Source organism: Nicotiana tomentosiformis, chromosome 2, assembly GCF_000390325.3.
Source record: "Nicotiana tomentosiformis chromosome 2, ASM39032v3, whole genome shotgun sequence".
Taxonomy (NCBI): domain Eukaryota; kingdom Viridiplantae; phylum Streptophyta; class Magnoliopsida; order Solanales; family Solanaceae; genus Nicotiana; species Nicotiana tomentosiformis.
The window spans coordinates 68615076-68629814 of NC_090813.1; the positions used below are offsets into that span (position 1 = coordinate 68615076).

A 14739-nucleotide genomic window follows, 5' to 3' on the forward strand; every position below is an offset into this window, starting at 1 on the left:
TGAAGATTTGGTTTTGATTCCAGAGGTTGGATCAGTAATCATGTTCTCAATGGGATGAGAACTTTGATACTTGTAAGGTTTCACAACCAACTGGTTTCCCCTTGATATTCCTTCAATGCTTTGTTGCTGTGGAACAGGTTCATGGACAGGTTCCCTTAAGGTTTGAGAATCATTTCCTCTTTATTCTATTCCCCCTGTCAGGTTGCCCTGGGTAGAAGGACCTGTTCTATCACTTGTTCCTTCTTCCAGTGCAGCTTCAGTCTGGGCTGTGGTTTTATTTAAGTTTCTTACCAGCCCAATTGCTTCATCATCATGTTCCTGTCTCTCAGAAAGAATGTTAGTTTCATCAAAAATCACATGAACACTTTCTTCAACACACATAGTTCTTTTGTTATATACCTTATATGCTTTACTATGTGAAGAATATCCCAAGAATACTCCCTCATTATTTCTGGGATCAAACTTGCCTAGGGAGTCTTTACCATTGTTGTGCACAAAGTACTTGCATCCAAATGTCCTAAGATGGGATATATTTGGTTTTCTCCCTTTAAGTAACTCATAGGGAGTTTTCTCAATAAGAGGTCTAGTCATGCATATATTTATGATGTAGCATGCAGTATTTACAGCTTCTGCCCAGAAGCTATGGGGCAGTTTACAAGAAAGAAGCATAGTCCTAGCCATATCTTCAAGTGCCATATTCTTTCTTTCAACTACTCCATTTTGCTGTGGAGTCCTAGGAGTAGAAAAATTATGATCTATGCCATGCTCATCACAAAATTCAGTAAATTTAGCATTTTCAAATTCAGTGCCATGATCGGACCTAATTGATGCAAGTTGATTACCTAGTTGTTTTTGAGTTTTTCTAACAAAAGAAGTGAACATGTCAAATTAATCATCTTTAGATGTTAAAAATAATGTCCAAGTTAACCTAGAGTAATCATCAAGAAGCACCATCACGTATCTTTTACCAACTCTGCTTAATGTTCTCATTGAACCACAAAGATCCATATGAACCAGTTCCATCATTCTGGTGGTACTTACCACTTTCTTGCATTTAAAAGAGGATCTTACCTGTTTTCCCCTTGCATAAGCCTCACAAACTTTGTCTTCCTTGAACTTGATGTTAGGCAGTCCTATCACTAAGTCCTTGGAGACTAATTTGTTGAGTTGACTGAGACTTGCATGTCCAAGTCTCTTGTGCCAAAGGAGGGGATCATTGTCCAACACACTTAAGCAAGTGAGTTCATTTTCTGACAGTGTGGACAGATCTACAATATATATATTGTTCACTCTTTTTTCCTACAAAAGAATCTTGTCAGTGATAAGATTTATCACAAAACATTTAGCAGAGATGAATGCTGCCAAGTTACCTCTATCACACAATTGTGACACACTGATTAGGCTATACTTCAAGCCGTCTATCAAGTAGACATTCTCAATGGAATGAGAGTCATCCTTACCTACCTTACCAACCCCAATGATTTCACCTTTCTTTTCATTTCCAAATGAGACATTTCCTCCTTTGAGGTCCTCAAGTGAAAGGAACTGGTCCTTGCTTCCTGTCATATGCTTTGAGCAGCCACTGTCCATGTACCATATTTGGCTTCTCCCTTTCACTTGAATCTACAAAAGGAAATCAGGGGTTAGTCTTAGGAACCCAAACTAGTTTGGGTCCCTTTCTATAAGCAAAAGGATGAATTAAATTCTTTTTAGCCCAACTTGGTAACCAATTCTTCCCTTGAACAAAATTTTTGTTCTTTTGACTGGCCCTTTCTTTTGCGTTACATTCACTTTTATAGTGACCAATCTTACCACAGTGAGTAAAAATCTTGTTCTCAGGAAGTGTAAGGTACTTGCTTTTGGGATTCCATTTAGGTGGTAGCTTCCCAAAGCCAAGTCCTTTTCTATTGCTACTATGATGTTCCTGTAGCCATGAAAGTGCATCGAAGGACCTGTTCCATTTACAAGTTCTGTCTAGTTCATGCTTGACCTTGCCTAGATCCTCTGTCAGAATTCTTACCTGCTTATCCTTCTTATACAACTCATCTTTTAGTTTACCTACATTTTCTTCTAGAGTGAGTTATGTGCAATCAGCTGTCTTTTTACTTATTCCTAATTTCAGTTTTAGGTTTTCAGATCTAAGTTCTAGGACATTTGATTCAAATGCATGAACCTGGTTCTTTAGTGCAGTATTTTCACTTACAGTCTCACTAACTCTAAGTTCTAGGTTCTTACACTTTGCTTTTAAAATCACACATTCCTTAGACAGTTTTTTTTTCATTGTTTATATCCTCAGATTCATCAATGAAATCTAGAAGTAATTCGGATAGCTTTTCTTTAGACAAAAACTTAATCTTGTCTTTTAGATGGATTATACTTACTTCAGATTCCTCATCGGATTCTCCAATTGCCATAAGTGCTTGTTCATCTTCATCATCTGAGTCCTCATCTGAGCTTTCTCCCCAAGCAGCAACCATAGCCTTTGTTGATCCTTTGTTTATCTTGGGATGAACTTGTTCCTTCTTTCTGTTTCTTCGTTCAGCTCTTTCCTTCTTCCATTCAATTTCCCATTGAGGACAGTTTTTGATGTGGTGATTAGTCTTCCCACACTTGTAGTAGACCTCATTGGTCTGTTTTTCAGGAACCCTTGGTTGATTGTAGTCTCCACTTCTTGAAGAACCCTTTCCTCTCATCAGATACTTCTTGAAGTCCTTTGTGATCATAGCCATTTCATCTTCCTCTAGATCAGAACCTTCAGTGATTCTGAGTGCCAGGATCCTTTCCTTTTTGGGTACATCCATCTTCATGGTTTACCTTCTTAGTTCATAAGCAGTGAAATTTCCAATTAGCTCATCCAACCTAAGAGTGGCGATGTTCTTTGACTCCTGAATAGCAGTGATTTTTCTCTCCCATGAGACTAGCAGAACCCTTGTCAAAATCTTCTTAGCTTTGTCTTCTTTAAGAATAACCCTTTCAAGAGACTTAAGTTCATTTGTTAGTGTGGTGAACCTTGTATATATCTCTTGGATGGTTTCTCCTTCCTTCATAGTGAAATTCTCATATTGAGAATATAGTAACGTTCCTCTAGAACTCTTCACCTGAGGTATTTCTTCATGAGCCACTTGCAAAGTGTCCCAAATTTCCTTAGCAGTAGTACAACTTTGAATTATGCTGTACTCGTCTGGACCAAGTCCACACACGAGCCATTTCTTGGCCTTAGCATTCTTCTCCCATTTCCTCAAGTCGTCAGCAGTGCAGTCAGTTCTTGTTTTTGGCACCTCTTCTCCTTCGGCATTTATCTTCATGGTAGTCAGTGAACCATCTGTGACAATGTCCCATAGCTCATAGTCTTCTCCTATGATGTGGTCTTTCATTCTGTTTTTCCACCAGGAGTAGTACTGGCCATTGAAGAGTGGTGGCCTAGCAGTGGATTGCCCTTCCTAGTTTTCAGGTGGTGCACTCATCTTGATCTTCTCCTAAGGTGTTAGCCTCTTCAAGGATAACCTGCTCTGATACCAATTGTTGTTTTAATTTCAATACCACACAAGAGGGGAGGGGGGGAGGGTGATTTGTGTGGTGTCCAATGTTTCGCGTGCACATATTATAGAAGGACCTGGTTCTTCTATGTGTTCCTTATCCTACTGTTGCGGAATAATAAATGTAGAAATTAAAGAACACAAGGATTTTTACGTGGAAAACACCTGGCTCAAAAGGTGAAAAAACTACGACCTACTTCCCAGTAGGATTTTTTCAAAACTCTTCACTAAATTACTGAGCCAAAAATTGCATTTACACAACACTTTTGTAAACCTAGGATTAACTCTAATCCCGTTGTGGCAAACAACCTTTAACTGTTGCGACAACTTTAAGTTAACTCTAACTTGAATACTCTGAGTACCTATTACAATTACCTCTAGATAAAGCTAAAAGATACAATATGAAAACACCTACTACAATTGAACTAGAATAAAAGACAGACACTTGGAGTTGGTTCTTCTATCTGGTTCATGTAGCTTCAGGTTCGCACATTTGAATCACACACGAACTGCTTGCAAAATGCCTTGCTATTTTGCTCTCAATTCACGTTTAACTTCTGCTTTTGTGTGTCTCCTGTAGAATGAGAACTTCCTGTGATTTATAGAGTTAGTAGAGTAGAAAGCAAGTAGAGTTCTAATGCTACTCTTCCTTGGTGGAAGAGTTCTAGTTAATCTCAACTCCTAACTCCTTCCTTATCTTGGATAATGTTCTCGTTGATTAAGGAGTCCTTCTCCTTATCAATTATGCAATCTTTTCGATCAGGAGATATCTATTATTATGCCCGATTTCGTTTATCTCCTACATGTCCATCTCGCATGCTTTGAATCTCCTCGTGTCTATGCCTATCAGTGATGGACCTGGTTCATCCCTGAGTTCCTTTGTCAATCTTCAAAACTATACTTTACTTGGGCCAACTATATATATATATATATATATATATATATATATATATATATATATATATATATATATATATACCAGTCTTGGTTTTTATGATCTTGGTCGTACGAATTGTTACTCTTTTTGTTTTTCCGGAAATAAATAGTTGCTTTAGCGCGGTACTCCGATCCCTTATGGCCAAATATTATTGCTAAAAGATTGAAATGATAAAGGTGAAGTATGACATAATCTAATTAATCTCGCTGAATCTAACAGAAGAACAAGCATTGATCTCCTTTTATAAATATACGTATGATCAAAAACGAAATCCATAATTAGGCCGTAGCCTAAGTTTATATTACATAATCATTTTTTGGCGCGATACCAACTGAAATGAATTAATGAAAGAAGATGAGAATCATTACATTTGAAATAAAACATACACGTATTCAAAACAACCTCCACAATAATCGCCAGCGACACACCAGTTCCCTAAGCCATAGAATACCTCTGCCTCACCAACCAGAGAACAACTCACCAGCAATCCACAAGAATTCAAGTATCGTAGGTGCTACCACCACAAAATATCTATAAACTCAACATAGATGGTGCACATAGGAAAAATTCCAACTATGGAGGAGTAGGAGGAATCATTCGAGATTCCCAAGGTAACTGGATAGCGGGGTTCTCCAGCCGTGTTGTGGCCAATACGCCACTACAAGCGGAACTTACAACCCTATTGAAGGGACTGGGGCTGGCCTTTACTAAAAACTTAATGCCACCGGTTGTGGAAACTGACTGTCAGATATTGTCAATAATCATAGAACCTCACATGACTAATGATGCTTACATAACTTTACTAAATGATTGCAGGTTCCTCCTTGCAACTATGGATCAACCACCAGTCAAGCACATATACCGTGAAGCAAACTCAGTCGCACACGTTCTAGCACATTACGCAAGCACACAGATGCTGGAAGGACATGCTGAACGTGAAGACACATTTTGGGGCACAATGCCTTTATTTGCTTTCTTTAATTACTGCAAAGACTTGTTAGAAACTGTATCGTTAAGATCGGTTCCATGTTGTAATAACTCTCTTTAATCTCCTGCTTTAATACATCTCGTCGTTTTAGCAAAAAAAAAAAAAAAAGAAATAAAACATACACAAAATTCTTCTTAATTTTCTTCCTAGGTCGAGTAGTAAGGACAACTAAAACCTCCAACAAACAACGCAAATGAAGCCAATGACGACTAATCTCCTCAATCTGTTGTTGAACAATTGAATGGGAAAAATCACTTTCAAAGCCATCTATATGCTGCCGATTATACCAGAGTATTCCTCCAAAATGTTTTCCTTACTCTTGACACTGGTCAGTGATTGGCTAAAATGGTCCAAAAATATTTTTAACATGGTATGATATAGTCTGCTTTAGGTCAAGCCCCCGCGGTTTTTCCCAAAAGGCATCACACTATTAAGAGTATCTAACTCCTTATAAGTAGCTTATTTTTCTTTTCTAATTTTTATGTGGGACTTTGTTCTCACACTCCCAACAATCTCCCCCTTGAACTAAGTTTCACATGACCCATCACTGTTAATGGGCTAATTTGAAGATTAATTGTGTGCCACCTACATGATTCGAGTATTTACGGTCACCGAAACCTAAGGAGAGCCTATGTGTGCGTCTTTGAAGCTATGGGTAAAGGTAGTGAACCGGCCCATAGACGGGCAAAGCACTAAGCCGGACCCTACGCCATCACTTTGCCATCTCCATACTCGTCTCGACAAACAATTGGCTCTGATACTAGTTGTTGGGCTAAAACAGCCCAAATATACTTTTAACATGGTATGATATTGTCTTTTTTGGGCCAAGCCCACACGATTTTTTGCAAAAGGCCTCACACCATTAAGAGTATCATCTAACTCCATATAAGTAACTTATTTTTATTTTCTACTTTTCATGTGGGACTTTATTCACACACTCTCAACAACTAGTTCCTTTTACGTCACTGCAAGAAAATAAATATTTTGTGACCTTATTTTTCTTCGATTCTATATATATATATATATATATATATACATAGGGGTGTACAAACCGAACCGAAAAATCGCACCAAACCGAAAAGTCAAATCAAACCTATTAAAAAATCCCACTAGGTTTGGTATTGAGTAAAACAAAAATTGAACCAAACCGATATATAAATATATAATTTTTATATATACTCTAAGATTTTTGTTACGGCCTAATTTCCCCTCCGTATGACGTTGTGAAGGCACCTAGTCTCTATAAATAGGTAAGCCTAACATTTACGGAATAATGAAATGAAAACATAAATTTAACAACTAACTGTAGCAGTAACAACATAACTGGGTACCATGCCGCCTGACATGTACAATAACCAACTATTCAAAATACACATAAATCCCAAAACCCGGAACATCGTGAATCACAAACTACAGAAGGAAAGTCTAGTGTTTCTATACATCAGAGTCTAACAAAGGAAAAATACAGAAGATAATGGACATGAAAAAGAGTAGAAGGGGACTCCGAGGTCTGCGGACGCGACAGATATATCTTGAAATCTCCAAAGGTGTTCCGGCTCACTAATAGTGCGGCTGATAAGGAGCATCTAGATCTGCACACGAAAAACATGTGCAGAGAGTAGCATGAGTACACCACAATCTATACCCAGTAAGTGCCAAGCCTAACCTCGATCGGGTAGTAACGAGGTCAGGTCAGGGCCCTACTACTGGTATATATATATATATATATATATATATATATATATATATATATATATATATATATATATATATATAAGGAAGAATCAGAAATCTAATAACCTGTATGTAATAATAATAATAATAATAATAATAATAATAAAAATAAGGAAGAATGAAATACCGCAGTAAAATAAAGATTGAAATTTAACAGGAATGAAATCATAGAAGACAACAGCTCAGTAAAAAGAGATAATAACATGGGATCTCCTGAGATACCGTCTCGTAGTCCCAAACATAAATGTGTAGTACAGGGGGATCTCCCGAAATACCGTTAAGTAAATATGCAGTATAGGGAGATCTTTCGGAATACCGTTCCGTAGTCCCAAAGTAAATATGCAGTACAGGGGGATCTCCTGGAATATCGTTTTGTAGTCCCAAGAGTAAATATGCAGCTCAAATAATAGAATTAACAGCTACAACACGAAATCCTACAATTTAGACAAAGTACAAGTCAAGGAAAAGCAGGAATTTACTAAACATACTGCACAGAGTTCAGATAAGCAATTAAGGCAAGTAGACATGCTATTCTAAGCTAACAGGATACTACACATGCTGATGTAACTCAAATAAGAAGGAAACATATTATTACTTAGAAGAAATCAGGTTTTTACAACAATTAGCCCGTGTACGTACTCGTCACCTCACGTACACGGTGCTCACATATCTAAACAGTACCAAATCCTAAGGGGATTTCCCCCACACAAGGTTAGGCAAGCTACTTACCTCGAACCAAGCTCAATCAGTCGGTCACAATGCCTTTTCCACGAATATCCGGCTTCGAATGGCCCAAATCTAGCCAAAAGCAATTACATATCATAAATAAAACCATAATAGACTCATCTAATTAATGAAATCAATATTTTAACAAAAATTCCGAAATTCACCCTATAAAGTCGACCCGGGCCCACGTCTCGGAATCGGACAAAAATTACAAAATTAGAAAGCCCATTCACTCATGAGTCCAACCATACCAAATTTATCAAAATCTGACCTCAAATGACCACTAAAAACCCCAAATCAAACTCTTCAAATACCTAGCCTCCAACTCCCAATTTCTACCTTAAATATACACTAACTAGGTGGGAAAATAAATGGGGAAGCAAGATTATTGATAAAAAATAAGCACAAGGGACTTACCTTAAGAAACCCCTCAAAATGCTCCCAAGAAATCGCCAAACCCGAGTACAAAATGTTGAAAATGAGCAAAAATTGTGAATCTTTGCATTTAAGTGTTCTGTCCAGAAATCTCGCACCTGCGGACTCTCTGTCACATCTGCGAAGCCGCACCTGCGGAAATGCCGTCGCAGGTGCGGATTCCACTTAGAATCCCAGGTTCCGCTCTTGTGGCTATGCGACGTCATCTGCGACTATCGCATGTGCGGAAATGCATCGCACTTGCGGTTGCTGCCCAGCTCCTTCTTGGCCGCATCTGTGGCCCCTCCTTCGCACATGCGATACCGCACCTGCGGTCTCCCCTCTACAGGTACGAAAACACCAGAAACTAGAAAATCTTTAGCAACTAGTCTAAGTCCAAATTCAATCCGTTAAGCATCCGAAACACACCCGAAAGCCCCTTCATCTAGTGCTCTCACCTGATCCTGAGCCAGAGGCCCCCGAAGGAGCCATCATCATCTTGTTTTCCAGATCAAGACCCACAAAAATTATTACAAGTAGGAAACCTCCGGAATACCACCCGAACCGACTAACAACCAAGTGAACAAGAATTTATTGGTATAAGCGCCCCAATAAGATATCAAAATTTAGACTAAAAGATTGTAGTAATAGAGAAGCGAAGCCAAGAACACCAAAAAAATGAGAAGGGAAAAGATGAGTCGGCTGGGAAAACACAAGCTTAACACATCTTTCTTTATGTCTTTCATATCTGAAGCCACCGGGCCCTCAACCAAACATACCAACAAGTCCTAAAACACTATACAAACTTAGTCGAGCCCTCAAATCACATCAAACAACGCTAAAAATACGAATCACCCTCCGATTCAAACTTAATGAACTTGAAACTTTGAACTTCTACAACCGATGTTGAAACCTATCAAATCACGTCCGATTGACCCCAAATTTTGCACATAAGTCGTAATTCAACATTACGGACCTACTCCAACTTCCGGAATCGGAATCCAACCCTGCTATCAAAAAGTCCACTACCGATCAAAATATCCAAAAATTCGACTTTCGCCATTTCAAGTGTAAATGAGCTACATACCTCCAAAACACAATCCGGGCATGCCCCTAAGTCCAAAATCACCCAACGAAACCGATGAAACACCATTCCGGAGTCATCTTTACACAGTTCTGACTACTGTCAAAATTCTTAGTCTTAAGCTTCCGTTTTAGGGACTAAGTGTCCCAAAACACTCCGAAACAAAAACAAACCTCCCGGCAAGTCACATAAGCAAAAAGGGATACGGGAGAAACAGTAAATAGGGAATCGGGGCTATTACTCTCAAAATGACCGGCCGGGTCATTACATCCTCCCCCTCTTAAAACAATCGTTCGTCCTCGAACAAGCATAGAGACATACCTGAAGTGGTGATAAGATAAGGATAACGACAACGCATATCCTGCTCGGTCTCCCAAGTCGCCTCCTTGACCGGTTGTCCCCTCCATTGAACCTTCACAGAAGCAATGTTCTTTGACTTTAGCTTTCTGACCTGCCTGTCTAAAATAGCCACTGGCTCCTCAACATAAGATAGATGCTTGTCCAATTGGACTAAGATGAAATCCAATACATGAGCCGGATCACCGTGATGCTTCCGGAGCATAGAAACGTGGAATGCCTGATGAACTCCTGCTAGGCTGGGAGGTAAGGCAAGCTCATAAGCAACTTCCCCAACTCGCCGCAACACCTCAAAGGGACCAATAAACCTTGGCCTCAGCTTGCCCCTCTTTTTGAACCTCATAACGCCCTTCATAGGCGAAACTCAGAGCAAGACCCGTTCTCCAATCATGAATGCAACATCACGAACCTTTCGATCCGCATAACTCTTCTGTCTGGACTGGGCTTTGCGAAGTCTATCCTGAATCACCTTGGCCTTCTCCTAGGCATCCTAAACTAAGTCCGTACCCAATAATCTAGCCTCGCCCAGCTCAAACTATCCCACTGGGGACCGACACTGCCTACCATACAAAGCTTCAAACAGTGCCATCTGAATGCTGTATTGATAACTGTTGTTGTAGGAAAACTCTGCAAGTGGCGAAAACTAGTCCCAAGCACCCCTAAAATCTATCACACAAGCGCAGAGCATATCCTCTGGTATCTGAATAGTGCGCTCGGACTGTCCATCCGTCTGAGAGTGAAATATTATGCTCAACTCAACCCGAGTACCCAACTCATGCTGTACGACTCTCCAGAACCGTGATGTAAACTATGTACCCCGGTCAGAGATAATAGATACCGGTACGCCATGAAGCCTGACGATATCACGGATGTAGATTCGAGCTAGCTGCTCAGAAGAATAGGTAGTCATCACAGGAATGAAATGAGCTGACTTGGTCAGCCTATCTATAATCACCCAAACTGCATCAAACTTCCGTTGAGTCCGTGGGAGTCCAATAACGAAATCCATAGTGATCTGCTCCCATTTCCACTCCGGAATCTCTAACTTCTGAAGCAATCCACCTGGCCGCTCATGCTCATACTTTACCTGCTAGCAATTCAAACACCGAGATACATATTCTACTATGTCCTTCTTCATTCTCCTCCACCAGTAATGCTGTCTCAAGTCCTGATACTTCTTTGCAGAAACCGGATGAATAGAGTACCGCGAATTGTGAGCCTCCTGGAGAATCAACTCACGCAAACCATCCACATTAGGCACACATAGCCTGCGTTGCATCCTCAATGCACCATCATCCCCAATAGTGACCTCCTTAGCATCACCGTGCTGGACTGTGTCCTTAAAGAAAAGAAGATGGGGGTCATCATACTGACGCTCCCTGATACGATCATAAAGAGAAGACCGAGAGACCACACAAGCCAATACTCGACTCGGCTTAGAAATATCCAATCTTACAAACTGGCTGGCTAAGACTTGAACATCCAATGCCAATGGCCTCTCTGCTGCTGGTAGATATTCTAAACTCCCCAAACTCTCCGCCCGACGACTCAAAGCATCGTCCACCACATTGGCCTTCCCGGGATGGTATAAAATAGTGATATTATAGTCCTTAAGTAGCTCCAACCACCTCCGCTGATGCAAGTTAAGATCTTTTTGCTTGAACAGATGCTGTAAACTCCGATGATCGGTGTAAATCTCATAAGGAACACCATACAAATAATGCCTCCAAATCTTCAAGGCATAAATAATAGCTGGTAGCTCAAGGTCATGGACAGGATAGTTCTTTTCATGCACCTTCAACTGTCTGGACGCGTAGGCAATCACCCTACGGTCCTGCATTAACACCGCATCGAGGCCATCTCGCGACGCATCACAATAAACTGTATAAGGCTTCGAACCTGAAGGCAATACCAATACTGGGGTTGTAGTTAAAACTGTCTTGAGTTTTTGAAAGCTTTCCTCATACTCCTCTGTCCACCTGAACGGAGCACCCTTCTGGGTCAGCCTGGTCATAGGCGCTGCAATAGATGAAAATCCCTCAACAAACTGACGGTAATACCCCGCCAAACCAAGGAAACTCCGAATCTCCATAGCTGAGGACGGTCTGAGCCAACTCTGCACTACTTCAATCTTCTTCGGATCCACCTGAATCCCATCACTCGATACTATATGACCCAAGAATGACACTGAGTCTAGCCAAAATTCACACTTTGAAAATTTTGCATATAACTTCTTTTCTCTCAAGGTCTGAAGCACAGTCCTCAGGTGCTGCTCATGATCTTCCCGAGTCTGGGAGTATACCAGAATTTCGTCAATAAACACAATGACGAATAAGTCAAGATAAGGCCGGAACACATTGTGCATCAAGTGCATAAAAGCTGCTGGGGCATTGGTCAGCCCAAAAGACATCACAAGGAACTCATAGTGACCATACCGAGTCCGGAAGGCAGTCTTCGGGATATATGGCTCCCGAATCTTCAAATGATGATAACCGAAATGTAAATCAATCTTGGAAAATACCTTGGCACCCTGTAACTAATCAAATAAGTCATCAATATGAGGCAAAGGATATTTGTTCTTCACTGTGACTTTGTTCAACTGGCGGTAATCAATACACATCCACATGGAACCATCCTTCTTCTTCTTCACAAATAAGACAGGAACACCCCAAGGTGACACACTGGGCCGAATGAAGCCCTTATTAAGCAATTCCTGTAACTGTTCCTTCAACTCCTTTAACTCAGGAGGAGCCCTACGATATGGAGGAATAGAGATGGGTTGAGCGCTCGACAACAAATCGATGCCAAAATCAATATCTATGTCGGGTGGCATGCCCGGAAGATCAGCTGGAAACACATCTGGAAAATCCCTCACTACTAAGACTGACTCAACTGCAGGGGTATCAATACTAACATCTCACACATAAGCTAGATATGCGTCACACCCCTTCTCAACCATTCGTTAAGCTTTAAGAAATGAAATAACTCTACTGGGAGTATACTCTAAGGTACCTCTCCACTCTAATCGCGGTAATCCTGGCATAGCCAGCGTCACGGTATTGGTGTGACAATCAAGAATAACATAATGGGGCGACAACCCGTCTATGCCCAAAATAATATCAAAGTCCACCACGCCGAGCAGTAATAAATCAACTCTGGTCTCAAAACCACTAAGAGCAATCAAAACGACCGATACACGTGGTCCACAACAAGAGAATCTCCCACAGGAGTAGACACATAAACAGGGGAACTCAAGGAATCCCGAGACACGCCCAAATACGGGAAAAAATAAGAGGACACATAAGAATATGTAGAGCCTGGGTCAAATAATACCGACGCATCTGTATGATAGACAGGGACAATACTTGTAATGATAGAATCAGAAGCGACTGCCTCTGTACGAGCAGGAAGGGCATAATATTTGGCCTGGCCTCCCCCTCTAGGGCGACCTCTACCTCCCTGACCTCCACCTCAACTAAGGCCGGTGTATGTCCGGCCAAATCACTGAAGCGAACTGCATACTCTGACATAGTCATAGCACCCTGGCGCAGCTGCTCAAACTCCGCGTGCCATGAGTCCCTGAGGCTCTGAGGGACATACTCTCTCAAAAATATGTCCGAGAACTGAGTCCATGTAAGTGAAGTTGCCTCATCCGGACTACTCAGATCATAAGCACGCCACCACTGATAGGCTACTCCTCTAAGTTGGAGTGTAGTAAAAGAAACCCCGCTCATCTTCGCTATGACCATAGTACAGAGAATACGATGACACTCCTCCAGAAAACCCTGAGCATCATCTGTAGCTAATCCGCTGAAGGTAGGTGGTGGTACTTCTTGTACCTCTCAAGTCTGAGTTGCTCCACCTCAGAAGCTGTTGCCGTAACCTCGGGCTAAGATGGAGCTACCGGCGGCATTGGTACAATCTCTAGAACCTGGCCGACCTGCACCTACTGCTCTGGAGTACCGGCGACGGAAGTCTGTGCTCTTCCCCCGGCCTGAGATGTGGTAGGAGTAAGTGGGATCAATCCAGCCTGAGCTAAGGTGCTGAACATGCTCAGAAACTGGGCTAGAGTCTCCTGGAGGGCTGGTGCAGAAACAGGTACCTCAGGTGTTTGCCCTTTAGCTGGAGCAACTGGGGGCTCCTCTGTAGCAGCTCGTGCGGGTGCCCTGGCTGCACCACGTGGATGTCCTCGGCCTTTACCCTAGTCCCGGCCTCTCGCGGCTCTTGCAGGGGGCGCGGGTTCCTGGTCATCAGATCCGCTTGTCCGTGTCCTCACCATTTGTGAGAGAATAGAATACAGAAGTTTGGAATTTTTTTTTGAAGTCAACAATTTTTCGCACGACATGGAATCAAAGTAGTGAAATTTTTCCTAACAGTTTCATAGCCTCTCGAAGATAAGTACAGACGTCTCCATAGCGATCCGCAAGACTCTAATAAACCGACTTGTGACTCACGACACCTATGAACCTAGAGCTCTGATACCAACTTGTCACGACCCAATTTCCCCTTCATATGACGTCGTGATGGCACCTAGTCTCTACGGCTAGGTAAGCCTAACATTTGTGGAATAATGAAATGAAAACATAAATTTAACAACTAACTGTAGCAGTAACAACATAACTGGGTACCATGCCGCCTGGCATGTACAATAACCAACTATTCAAAATACACAAAAATCCCAAAAAATCGGAACATCGTGAATCACAAACTACGGAAGGAAAATCTAGTGTGTCTATACATCAGAGTCTAACAAAGGAAAAATACAGAATATAATAGAGATGGGAAATAGTAGAAGGGGACTCCGAGGTCTGCGGACGCGGCAGATATACCTTGAAGTCTCCAAAGCTGTCCCGGCTGACTAATAGCGCGGCTGAGAAGGAGCACCTGGATCTGCACAAGAAAAATATGTGCAGAGAGTAGTATGAGTACACCACAATCTATACCTAATAAGTGCCAAGCCTAA

The 14739-nt window shown here is 41.4% G+C and overlaps 1 protein-coding gene across 1 annotated transcript; it reads right to left on the minus strand.

The window, feature by feature from the left end:
- Window positions 1-2810: 2810 nt before the first annotated feature.
- LOC138904991 (uncharacterized) lies at window positions 2811-3374 on the minus strand. The gene has a single exon (XM_070193486.1). The coding sequence runs from the start codon at window positions 3372-3374 to the stop codon at window positions 2811-2813; it is 564 nt and encodes a 187-aa protein (XP_070049587.1).
- Window positions 3375-14739: the final 11365 nt, after the last annotated feature.